At 41.5% G+C, this 13,427-nt stretch overlaps 1 protein-coding gene across 7 annotated transcripts in view; it reads right to left on the bottom strand.

The window, feature by feature from the left end:
• Positions 1-13,427, bottom strand: part of RNF213 (ring finger protein 213) — a 79,108-nt gene that overhangs the window by 44,168 nt on the left and 21,513 nt on the right. For all 7 annotated transcript variants that reach the window (XM_067547222.1, XM_067547221.1, XM_067547223.1 and 4 more), the window contains 13 exons: positions 12,969-13,187; positions 11,788-11,986; positions 9,932-9,987; positions 8,396-8,528; positions 7,540-7,695; positions 6,281-6,379; positions 4,803-4,925; positions 4,127-4,310; positions 3,225-3,398; positions 2,860-3,018; positions 1,938-2,524; positions 1,297-1,462; positions 385-602 (listed from right to left, as the gene is read on the bottom strand). In XM_067547222.1, the coding sequence (XP_067403323.1) occupies positions 385-602; positions 1,297-1,462; positions 1,938-2,524; positions 2,860-3,018; positions 3,225-3,398; positions 4,127-4,310; positions 4,803-4,925; positions 6,281-6,379; positions 7,540-7,695; positions 8,396-8,528; positions 9,932-9,987; positions 11,788-11,986; positions 12,969-13,187 (2,473 nt within the window). The remainder of the gene's footprint in view (positions 1-384; positions 603-1,296; positions 1,463-1,937; positions 2,525-2,859; positions 3,019-3,224; positions 3,399-4,126; positions 4,311-4,802; positions 4,926-6,280; positions 6,380-7,539; positions 7,696-8,395; positions 8,529-9,931; positions 9,988-11,787; positions 11,987-12,968; positions 13,188-13,427) is intronic.

Below are 13,427 nucleotides of genomic sequence, written 5' to 3'. Positions count from 1 at the left end.
GTAACATGTAGGGTGCCAGAACTTTTCCAGCTTGACATCCAGGGACAGAGAATAAGCAGACTGCTAAGGGATTTGATTACATTACACCCCAAAGAATATCAAATCTTATCAACCACAGCTCATATGGTAGATAGGCACCTACACTGCTCTAAAGCCTCTTGCTGTACATAGGTACATGGGATGAATTAGCATACAGCAGCAGCAGCTCTTTGCTTCAGTTAATTAAAATTGGAAACATAACATTTTATTATGTATTTAAAAGAGCTACCTCTACACCCCCATATATTGCACATAAGAACGCCAGTCTCTACATCAATCCCCCAGCTGTATTGTAAAAGTTGGACAGTAACAAGGTAAACCGAGGGATCATTACTGCAGGGTTACCAGTTTCTTGGGGAGGTTCTCATCACTTTCCAGGGCTTTCCACAGCTTCTTCAAGCATTGCATGAACTCATCAAACCCCGACTCCCGCTTCAGCTCATACAGCAGGGAGGAGTAGCCTAGCACAGCATCATGGAAACAGGCCACGCGATCCACATCCATGTCATTCTCCCCCGCCGAGATGGAGGCCAGGTCCACAAACACCTTCAGCTCATTGATATCTTAGGGAAATGGATAATGTGGTTCAATACCATTTCATTTAATCTCTTTCTTGCAACAAGATGCCCGGATGCTTAAGTCAAGGAGTCTATAAAATCATCCCCCAGTGCAGACCTCTCCACTTCCTGCGGCAACCTCTCACTCATGACAGCTTTGCTGGGTGATCCCTCCACAATATGCACATCCTTGGTCCTTGCTTTTCTAACAGCGGTAAACTGTGGAGTGGAACAACAGCCGGGAAGGAAGCAGAGCGCTCTACTTATAGGGAGGGAAAGGGTATGTACTTGTCCTGATGGATAGAGAATTACTGAGGCCATTCCTGTTATTGTTCAATAAAAGCTGTGGTCTTTGTTCTCTTAATTAATAATCAGCCTGCATTGAGTGTATCAGCATTACCATCTCGGATACCTAGCGGTGATATCAAACAGTAAGAGTCAGACAATGTACTTGCATTCATCAAATCCATCTAATAGTATCAAAGTGAATTCTATCTTCTGGGGACCACTGCACAGCCAACATACAGAAGAGATGCTGGTAACTGTCTGTATCAGGTAGGTTAGTTCTACCTCAGTTCAATATGGTTACCAGATGGGTTAGGACCGCCTCAAATCTCAAGAAGATGGCATCCTCCCTACATCATTTGTGCCTTTTCCTGCCCAATTCCTAAAGAAAACAGTAGGAGGACATTTATTTTACCTTCCAGAGCCTCTTTGACCCAGTTGATGAAGTCCTTCCTGAGTGCCAGCTCCTCAAGGCACTGTCGACGGGGCTCTGTGATCCCCTGCAGACATTCCTTAGCACGCATCAGTTCAGGGCTGATGGAGTCCAGTTTTTCATTCTTAAAGGATTCAAAACTGTCTGTCTGCAAAGCAAATGGTACAAATGGGTAAAAAATAATCCACAATTTAATAATGGCCAATAAAACTTCCTCCCTGGTGGAATGAAGAAGAAACCACTCTATTATCACTTCCCCTAGTCCCACACCTGAAACAAAAACATATTCACAGAGGGGGCAGCTACGGTCTAGCAGATTGAACTCAGGGCTGGACGTGCTACTTTGAGCAAGTCATTTCCCCTCTGTGCACCTCACCTACCTGAACTGTAAATGGGATAATAATGCTTAGTCACCTTTGTAAAGTGCTTTGAGACCTATGCAAAGCATTATTATGACTATTATTTTAAAGGAGACTGCACAGCGCCATGGCCTCAGTAAAGCAGTTCAGAGCCAAACATGAATCCTGCCAGGCAGAGAAAAAAAAACTTACAACAGGGTTCAGATTTACAATGTCTTCCTAAGCAATGTCTGAGCAGTGGTTGGTTTAAAGTGAAATACTTACAAAGTTCAATAACATCTCGAGGATTCTGAAGTCACCGGAGAGGTTTAAGCCCTCTTTGACCTTGGCAATGACCTTAGCAGAGTCAAACGCTAAGTGCAGCTCATGGTACTGTTGGATTTGCTGAATCCGTTGTTCTATCCATTCTCTGTTGTCTCCTGGGTCAAGCTGGCCCATGATCTCAAGGTCAGTTCTGATACGCTCATAATGGCTTGTAAAATCCGTGAATGTATCGTCTACCTCAGCAAATGTGAGCTCTCCAGATTTCAAATCATTATATAGTCGTTTATATTCATGGTAACAAGGAGAAAATAATTCATCAAGAGTGAATAAAGTAATAACCTGCCCTTCCAAATCCTCATATTCCTCCACTGTCGATTGGGCTGCTTTCTTCCAGCAGAGCTGGAAGATGTGACTGTCCTTGTAAGTGTGCATCGTCTGAGCCATCTTCTTCAACTCTGGGCTCAGGTTGTAATATGTTTGTAGGGTGCCCACCCTGGGAGCATTCAGCTGTCTTACATCCACAACCTCAGCCAGTCCTTTTGAGTCCAGATTTTCATGATACTTCTGCTCAACTTCAACAATATCCACTTTAAACAAAGAAAGTCGAACGTCAGTTTGCAACTTATTTTATCCTATTCCCATTTTCCAGCTCTCTTGACCAGACATTGAATGATTCGGTGCCACTAAACACCAGTATCTTAGGTCCCTAGAAGTATCACTTAGTAATAGTAGGTACACTAACACTACTTCTCCTACTTTCCCTATTGCAAGTTTCTTCACTGACTTTTTTCAGCCTTCTCTCCCCAATTCTTGCTCATCTCATTCCCCACTTTTTGTTCAATCCAGTAATTACTGAACAAAATCATCTCTGCTGGAAACCCTCAAAAGATCTCATTTCAAAGTGGTCCCCAAAAGAACATACCTTTTATAAATTCCTGCACTTTCCAGCACATGTCCAGAAGGGTTGCTACCCAATTTCTCTCTCTCTTTAGAGAGATTATTTCTTCCCTCCTCCACACTAGCACTTTTTCCAGATCATTCTGCTGCTCCGTTCTCTCTTGGGATGAGAGATGCTTATGCTCTGAAACAAAAATTGCCAACAATCACCAAGAAAATCCCATACTGTGAAGCAGGAGAATATCCATCTCCTCAAAAAATGAAACACTTCAGTAATGAAATGTAATGAAAAACACGGAGCTGGGAGCACCATATAAAACACCCTCCGTAGTTATGGGGGAGTAGGCCTAGAGCCCATCCCCCTTTAAACACACAGACATGCACACTTACGTAATTCCCATATGCAAATAAATTGTTTCCGATTCTTTATAATAAGCTCCAAACGTTTTACTAGGATACTTCCATCCAGGAGGTTTTCAGCAACATTTATGAATACAGAGTCAGCCACAGCAATTAACTTCTTCGCGGCATCAGTAAGTTGTTCCAGGAACTTCCCATCTGCTCCTATCAGAGAAACAAAGCATTTAAATGATGAATCTTTCCTTCTTTTTCCTAGTTCTAGCTTGTGGAAGCAACTATTGCTATATTGAAAAGAAGTACACTTTGTGTCTCTTCATTTCATCATGACCTAACAGTAAAGTCTGTAATCTTGTTGTGTTGCACCAGTATCACCATAGTAGGGATATTCATCATTCACACTTTTTAAAGAGTAGCCACCCACAAATACCCAGGATCTAAACTGAGATATCTTGATACATCCTCCACTGACAGACAGCACAGTGCAAAATCCCAACCCTCATTCCTAAGATGACATCCCCTGGGAGAAACACAAAAGCCCCACTTGAGTGCCTGAAGCAACAGCCATGTGCATTTCTCATTTACCATAAGGTATCAGAAATTTTCATCTCCTTGCCAAACCCACTGTTAGGAAACCTCAACTACAATAGATTTTTCTTTATCCCATAGACACTGTGATTCACTCTTAGAGAACAAATCCCGGAGAAGACTGCACTGGGGTTAGGAAAGAATACTTCCTGGTTAGGTGTACAGGATTTTCCTATGAAATTTAGATAGTTCCTCAACTTTTGCTCTCCAACATCCAATCTAACTATTATGATTTATTATATCACCTCCATCTCAAAACTTCTTCCATTTGCTACTAGGTACCACTGAGGAAAGAGTGGGCACATCCCTTCGCAGTCCTCTAATACAAACTTCACATACAACCGTACCATTGAAGTTGAAAAGATGCTTGATGTCAGGCCACACAAGCAGGTGATGCAAAACATCATCTAAGTCATCCACAGGTTCTCCACTCCTGCTGCTTGGCCATGATTTCGTGATAACAGCTGACACAAGCTTGCCAAATTTGTCCAGGTTGTAGGAAGAGACCAGATCAAGGAGATTACTCTGAGACTACATAAGACACAAAGGGATGGGGAATGCACAAGGATCTGGGTAAACTGGATTTGTCCACCTTATACATTCAAAAAGGGCTGTTCATTAGGAGGGTTCCAATGCCTAAAGTACAGTTCAGCTGAATCACTTGAACGCTGTGTGATATACTGGATACATGGGATAAAATGCACCTTCTCTGCTGACTCACATTCCAAGTATGTTGCCTTTGAAGTGGCTGGCACAGTGGATGGCAAAGAGGGTATGATGGCAAACACCAGTGAAGATGTTAAAAGTATTTCTTCCTTGGTCCCTATGCACACCCTCACCTCTTCCCTGATTTCTTCTCAACATTTTGCTTTTCAAAACCAATTGTTCAGAGAAACAGAAATTCAGTGTAAAATTTTATTTAGGTCTCAACCAACACCACTGTAACAGCTAGCAGGTCATCTATTCAGGTGGTTTTCAGACGTAAGTGTATCTAAGATTTCCACTTGAGGGAACATATATTACCTGGCATGCAGCATTAACTGCTTCCATGGCACAGTTTTCAAAAGATTTGCCAATGGAATGGTCTAGTGTTTCAAATTTCTCATGGTGAAAACAGTAGGCTGTAATTTGGCGAACTGGTCGTTCCTGTTGGGAAAGAATAGAAAATATTTCTCACTGATTTCATTTTTTTAAGAATGTATCCTCTGAAAACATGAAAAGGGAGGGAAATATTTTGAGGCAATAATAAAAATACACAAGATGGAAAGTTCAGTTTTCTACTATTTATTTACTCTGCTCCCGGTAGGAGTAAAGTCAGTCACCAGCACTGCACCATTTCCCACTGGCTAGATATTACATGTAGTGGACAGCTGTGGCATGAAGAAAGACAGATAAAAAGTATTTGGCCGTTTTCGCTATATGCTGATATTTAATTATTAAATATGTCTCCCTTCCTCCAAAGCAGGTTTCTGTTGGTAAGTATCAGTTCCACCTAAAATCTAACAGCTTTAAGGGTTTAGGAGCTTGGGAGAAAAGTGCCCCGTTCTTCTCAGTGAAGCATCCATAAGATTCACATGGTGAAAACCATTGCTGCACTGTGTATAAATGGAAATTTTAAAATAAAGTTTTTAATGGAACTTGACATTTCTGAAGACTGGTAGGAAGGAGCCTTTTTGTGGAAAAGTAGCATGCAGGACCCCAACAGTACAGGAATAAACAAAAGATTATAATCAAGTTTCAGTTTTGTGGGAAGATTGGCTTACAAGAAAGAACAGCTTTTGGTGTTCAGTAGTCACAAAATGCTGACTGTAAATTCTAAAATTAACATTAAAGCCAGGAACTAGCTCATCCTAGCCTACAGAGACACGCAAGTTGGTCAACAGGTGGTTTGGAAACAACCCTTGTAATTAAAACTTATTTTAAAAATACAATTAACAGAAATATTTCTAACCGTGAGCTTTCAGAACATCATAAGGAGTATAAGAAAACTGCAGCCATTACTGCCTGCCTAGAGGAGGGATCTTACCAATTTTTCAGAGTAGAGACTGTCTCTTCCTACCCAGTGTGTTTCTGTACAGTGTCTAGCACAATAGGACTCCTATGTCCTACCATTATACAAATAAAATAATATCAGCAGATACAAAAATATTTTACATCTGTTTTGACAGAACTAAATAAAATACTTAGCCTGTTCAAATTTTCCAGATTCCTTTGAACCACCAGCTGCTTGTCATTGCTGGAGATGAGACAGCAGCAATACAGAAGAAATTGGGAATATACCATAGCAAACGTTTATGCCCAGTTTCATAGAAACTTTACAAATGTTGTTTAGAATGGAAGTGATTGTAGTAATATGAACAAGCGAATGCAAAGAGCAGAATGATCTAAGTCCATTTAGTTTCTAGCAGCAATGTGCAAGGGTTGGTTCAATAGTTCTGGTTATTATCCCTTGAGCTTCAGAAACAGGCATGTATAATGAATCAAATCTCATTTCTTGATACCTGTTTAATTCTACTTTCCATATCTGAAAGTAAAGTTTTCTTCCATTCCTCAGTGAAGCATTCATCAGGAAAGCTTATCCTCACAAACTGGTTCCAAACCTATAAAATAAAAATGACCAGAGTGCCGTTAAACTAAAAACAACCCGGGAAAGAAATCAGAATGATTAGGAAAAGTCGCTCATCTTCTATACGGGTGATGTCCAACCTGTGGCCCTCCAAGGCAACTCATAAAAAAATTTACATTTGATTATGAATTGAGTCTATGCTCCCTCAGCTGCACCCTACAATTTTTAAATGTAAGAGTCTGAGTCAGTCTCATCACAGCATGGAGGGGGCGCTACTTCTCCTGAAGCAACAGGAACAGCTCTCATGGGAGCCAGAAGTGCTCTGACCTGCGGCTGACCCTTCACTGTTCTAGCTGAAAAGCAAGAATCAGGGAGCTGTAACTTGTTGCTCTGTAGTTTGTTTACCTGCAAGGCTGTGGGATGCCCAAAGAGAGCAAGGTAAGAGTCTGAATGATTTTGCAGAAGGCTAGAGAGTACCCAGCATGGCTCCTCTCTCTGACACAGCCACTCAGGGCATCCCAGGAGAGGGGAAGAGGAGAAACTGAAAACCAACACCCAGTTACAACTTCCCAATTCTCTGTCCCAGCTCAGGTTAGGGCAATGTGGGGCGTTGGTCTAACTTGTGCAAGCTGACAATGGTTCCCTAGACACCATATGCCACTGGAGGATAACCAAAGTACAACACAGTCCAACTACTCCCTGTTCCAAACACACCTCTTCAGTGGACAGCCAGAAAGCAGAATACACTGGTTCTGTGACAAGAGAATTCCCCCATGCCAGAGGAAATCCCACCTGGAGTAACTGGGGTAGGGTGACCAGATGTCCTGATTTTATAGGGATAGTCTTGATATTTGGGCTTTTTCTTATATAGGTGCCTATTACCCTCCACCTCCATCCTGATTTTTCACACTTGCTATCTGGTCACCCTAACTGGGGGTAGCTCTTGCTTCCTTGAGCAGCACAAAGAGAGTAAGCCAAGGCAGAGAATCTGGCCCAGCATGCTGACTGGGGCCCCTTGACCTTTTTGAAAACGTATCTTCAGCCCCCAGGCTGAAAAGTTTGGATACCATTGCTCTAGACCCTCCCAACAATGCAACAGTTACACCCGCCAAAAAGTTAGGGTAACTAACCAAAGTAACCCAGTGTGTCATCTGGGGAGGGATGTGCCAAAGTACTAAATTCAAGAACACAAACCATAAGTTCATCAGGAAAATTGAATATCACAATTGAATCTGTAGCTCCAAGTAAATGCTTCTTTAAGACCTCCCGAAACCAGGTTCTGGTGTCTGCCAAAGCTCTTCGGAGCACTTCTATCATTGGAATCTTCTGCATGGTTTCGTCTCTTGCACCCTATTACACAGGAAGGGAAAACCACTGTTCTAAGCAGCAGAGCAATATGCCACTGACTTAACATAGTGCATTATAGGTCTAAAATAGAACGCTCTGAAGCAGCGCCCCAACAGCAAACCCTGTCGCTTGTGGGGTACAAGAGAGAAGAGGATTGGAAGATCCATGTTTGAAAGTGCTCATTGGTCTCCCTCCCTGGTCTGATGGAACTTAGGCGACAGCATGTGATGTGGAGAAAAAGTGAGAAGGAAACCACACAATGAAATTACCGCTGCAACGCCCCTAACTAGACAGGGAGAAAGAAGCCAGGACTCCAAGTGACATAAAAAAAAATTATATATATAAAAAAAACATATATAGATTGAAGTTATATAGATCACAAGGCAGTTTACAAAGTGATATTTTAAGAGAGAAAAAGTTATATAGAAAGAAGTATATAACTTCGCCTTACACAGTAGTTTATACTTTAAAAACAAATTAAGCAGCTGGATCTCTGAAGAATAGGTACTATTTTTAAAAGGTCAAAAGAATCAAAGTAATTGCATGACTATGTGTCATTCTGGAAAGTACTATTTTATTACAGGTTTTTTTTGTAGAGACAATTTACATCAATCAAAATGAGTTTTAGAAAACAATACAAAAATACAGTCACTGTCCCACATCTATTCGAAACAACAAATATCATTGTTTATCTAACACTTGCCTCCAAAGGTTCTAGTCTAGCAATCCTTGAAATGATCTCAGCAGTAGTAGCAGGTAACTTGTAATATTTTAACTCTTTTGCTCTCATGCAGATCTTCTGATGAAGTTCTAGGCAGATGTACAAGCAGGATTCCCTAAATGAGGAGAATAAAGAAGAGAAACAAATTTCTCAGTGCAGTATTTCTGCAGTACGAGGCCATTTCAAACCCTTTCAGGTTATGAGAGAAGGAGAATTAAAAATATCTACATGAAGCCACAAAGAGAAATCATGCAAGGCACTGACTGAAATGACAGTAATACAGAAAGGATCCTCCGCTCTACATTCCATTATATAACACACAAACAGCACAATCTGCCCATTCTTGGCAGGCATCATCCCCTGGACACAGAATATTTGGGTAAACGCTATGAAGAACTCACCGCCTCCATAATATCTGCCTTCTCTCAAAGACTTCTGCCTTCCATTCATCAAGATGGTCCACAGCTTAGGAGCCCTTCTGGACTCCTCATAGCTACCAAATTCCCCAAAAGCTATGATAGGTAAGTTAGCCTCTTATCTAAAGTTAGCCCAAAGACAGCAGCCAGTCCTATCAGACTCTGACTGGGCCACTCTGATTCACATATCTGTGATCTTAAAGGTTGATTATTGCAATGCTTTATACCTTGGAACGAAGCTGTTCACTTTGAAAAGCTCCAACTGGTTCAGAACGTAGCAGCTGCCTACTCAGCAACGCATGCCACTGAAAGCCCGTCACCCTGGTGCTCCACTCCCTGCACTAGCTCCCCACTCAATATAGTGTCAAATTCAAAGTTTTTGGTCCTAATAATTCAAGCCCTCCAAAAGGAACGGTGTTGTTCCACACAACCATGACTGCCCATTAGGGATGTAAAAATCAGTTTAATTAAAAATCTGTTTAAACGTTCTAAAAATAGAATGTTTAAATGGTTAAACGCAGGGGGCGAGGGGGGAGCCATGGTGGGCTCGGTTCCTCACTGCCAAGTGAGAGTTGGCTAGCTGCGGCTCCCCCCTCGCAGGGAGCTGAGCCGAGCCCAGCTACGGCTCCCCGCTCCCCACCACTTGCCCAGCTACGAATCGCCAAACAGTTAACCTTTTATATCCCTACTGCCCATGACAATTACAATCATCTGGAACAATTAAACGGTCAACCACAAGGGCAAGACTCACAATCCACTTTCTTGACAACTGGCCTGCAGCTGGGGAACTCGTGTCCAGCAGAGAGATTAGTACAACCACAAATCTCCACCTCTTCCTAATTTCTTCAAATTAACTTTCTAAAAACAAAACAAAAAACCCCGTAGCCCTCTCCTATCAACAAGGGGAGGGAAACAGAGGATCCTTTGAAATATTTATAAAATTCAAAGCATTCAAATTACCTGCCAATAAATGTAATGCAAATATCTAAGATTAGATAAGAGAGCTAAACTGTTCTGAATATAACTCCACACTGCACAGGTCAGGGTCAAAGAGAAAAGATGAATTAGGCGTTAAGAAGAATTATTGAGGCCTTTCATTTACCTGTGATGGTTACTATCCAGAATATTCAACAGCATTTTTAAAAGTTTCTCTACCACCTGGGAAAGCAAGAAACAAAAATTAAGCCACAGAATTAGTAATTGTCCTAAAATGAACCCAGATAACTGTAAACGCAGAAAATATAGACAAGAGACATAGGTTTAAAGGCTTAATTTTATCCGAATTATCATCACAGACACAAAACATAACATTAAAAATCCTGGTGGGATTTTCAGAAATCAGTCGTGATTTGGGGTGTCCAATTTCAGAACCCTTGAAGGGGCCTGGTTTTCAGAACATTCTAAGCTTCCCCCTTTGCACATCAGGCCTCTTTAGGTTTCTCAAGTTCCGTATACAAAAACCGAGCCACCCAAGATTACTCATCACTTCTGAAAACAGTGGCCCCTGATTTTTGAATTACACCCATATGGTAAATCAAATGGAGGAAGAAGTAGATTTACTAGTTTTCATTAACCTTTCCAAATGTGTGACAATAAATTTCACCTGTTCCTCTCACTTACATAGGAGGGCAGGAATGTACCTGAGGCAGTATGGCCTAGAGTTTAGAGCACTGGACTGGGACTGTGGAGACCTGAGTTCTATTACTAGTTCTGCCACTGGTCTGCTGGTTGACCTGGGACAAGTCATTTCACAGAATAGAATCACAGAAATGTCAGGCTGGGAGGGACCTTGAGAAGTCATTAAGTCCAGACCCCTGTGCTGTGGCAGGACCAAGAACACCTAGGTCATCCCTGACAGGTGTTTGTCCAACTTGGTTTTAAAAGCTTCCAATGATGGGGGCTCCATGGCCTCCTTGGAAGCCTATTCCAGAGCTCAATAGCCCTTATAGTTAGCAAGCTTTCTTAATATCTAGTCCAAATTTTCCCTTGCTGCAGATTAAGCCCATTACTTCTTATCCTACCTTCAGTGGGCATGGAGAATGATTGATCACTCTCCTCTTTATAAAAGCCCTTACCACTTTTGAAGACAGCTATCAGGTCGCCCCTCACTCTTCTTTTCTCAAGTCTAAACATGCCAGTTTTTTCACAGGTCAGGTTTTCTAAACCTTTTATCAGTTCCCCTCTCTTGGCCTCAGTTTCCCCAGCTGTAAAGCATTCTGAGAGCTACTAATGAAAAGTGTTATATCAAGTTAGGTACTCTCACTATTATTAACATCACTGGTTTCTGTAACACTCTTCTTTTTAAAAAATCCTGCAAATTAATATTCACAAATTGCAGTCACATTCCCAGTTACTTTTACAACACCAAAGAGGGTCCAAGATTATTACTATTTCTGCCAAGGCTAAATAGATTTGCATATACACTGCATCATTTAGATCTGTAAATGTAAGTTTTCTACACTATTTTATTCACTGTCCTGTATTACATGAATACAAATGTACTGTAAACAGTACTGACATGGAATAAAAAATAAAAATAAAAACACACCAAAAGATGGCATGTCAAATGCAAAAGTTACCAATCTTATAGTGAACAATATATATCCATTTGAACTACAGGTCAATATTTTCCAGACAGATCCAGAATAATATATCAAAAATAGATTTGCTCCACACTCTAGCTAGATTCTCAGTACCCACATAAAATCATGAGGCCTGGAAGGAAAAGTCGATATGCTAAGAAAATAGTCTTCTCCAACCCTTTTATGTCCCAGGCCATATAACCCAGAAAGGATTCCCAATAAAGCTGTTGGGGGCAGAGTCTCAAAGATATTTAGGTACCAAAAGATGCAAATGGCTGCTTAGTGGGATTTTCCAAAGCTCCTAAGCTGCTTGGGCACCTAGCATTCACTGACATCGACTTTACCATTACTTGGTTAAAATAGTCAGAAGACAAACCTCCTCACTGCGATATGTAATGCGGGTGTTCTGCAACCGGTGATAAACTCCTAGAAGACAGTCCAACAGCTCAACAGACAAATCAGTACAAAATTCTGCCAAGTGTTCGAGAGGCAGCAAGCTGATCCACGACCTGACCAGTGTTCTGTCTACTTCCATCAAGTGCTTCTTTCCTTTCATTAGCTGCAGTAGGGCCCCGCTGATCAGAGGGGGGAAAAAAAGGGGGGGGCAGGGGAGAGACTGTAAAATATACAGAAGATTGGGACAGCACATGGAAAACTATAACCAAAGAGACATCTTCTTTGGCTTCTGTTGCCTTCTGCATTCACACATGAGGTCAGGGAGAAGTAAAAGGATACATACTATTCATACACACACGCTCTCCAAAAACAGCTACTTTTATATCTGGCCCAGATTCTGTGCTGGGACTCTGGGGAGCTGCTCTTGCTTATGGCAACCTTACTGAACTCCTATGGGCTGTTCCACAGCCCCGAACTGCTGCCACTCCCCACTCGGAACCCACCTCTTGCCCTGTCTTCGAGATTTCACATCAGCAGCACCCAGCTTACGCTATCATGCACAGTAAGACACCATGCTTTTGCTAGCAGCACTAAAACACAATTCCGGCACTGCAGTTGCACTTAAAATCTTAAATGTGTCAAAAGGCCAAGCAAAGTTTTATTTCTTGTAAGTCTTTTTATTTAATTAGAACTCATCAAAAAAGTATCTGAAATTGTTAAGAATGTTCATTTGTGATGCTTGAGTTAAGCACTAAGATAAAGAAATCCTCTGAGAAATTAAGACTTCTGTCTAGTGGATTATGTTTCTGTCATGTAAGATTTAAAGCAACCATGACAGAAGAACCTAAGAAAAAATTGGGATTTCTCAACATGCACAATATTACATATCACAATCACCGAGCTTACAACACTCAGTTCAACGCATGCATGCAATGCAGATACCCTGCCTTCTTCTATATTCCCCATATGGTAAAGGTGCACTCATGGATTTTCAGCCTAAAACATTAATAAGAATGAACAGATATATTCATATACTCCAAATAACGGAAGGTGATGTAGTAAATTGTTTAGCTAATTGAGCAGAGCAGCCAAGAGTTTTAAGCGATGGGGATGTCACCAGTTATAAAGCACTTCAAAAGCTAAGGAACTCTGGAAACTTACTTCTTATAAGACACCTCCTGTTTCTTCCTGAACTCAATGAAAGGAAAGCCTTCCAGTCCCGCCCAGATCTCTTCAGATTTAAGGTGACTATCCTCCACCGAGCATTCATCAAGATCAAAGGAAGCAGTGAAGAAGTGCAGAACAGGAAGGATGCACACCCACTGGTCAACTTGCTCATCAATGCATCTCTGGCACAAGTGGGTCAAGTATTGCTTCATACTAGAATGGAGAAAAGATCATCCATCTTAGGAACGGCTAAGGAGCATGTTTGTCACAGTTTTGGGCACAAAAGTAAAAGTATAAGAGAGGTTGACTTAGCAAGTATGTATTTATGAATGACATTTTATTGCATCAGCTTGCAGCCACATCCTCAAAAGAGGCAACAAGTGAAGGACTGGAAACCTTACGTGCCTCTCACCTCAATCTGCTGATGCAACCATGGTTGTGGGAACTGACACC

The sequence above is a fragment of the Emydura macquarii genome, unplaced genomic scaffold (assembly GCF_026122565.2).
Source record: "Emydura macquarii macquarii isolate MOO-44397 ecotype Brisbane River unplaced genomic scaffold, CSIRO-AGI_Emac_v2 contig_1230, whole genome shotgun sequence".
Taxonomy (NCBI): domain Eukaryota; kingdom Metazoa; phylum Chordata; order Testudines; family Chelidae; genus Emydura; species Emydura macquarii.
This window is presented reverse-complemented; position numbering and strand designations above follow the sequence as displayed.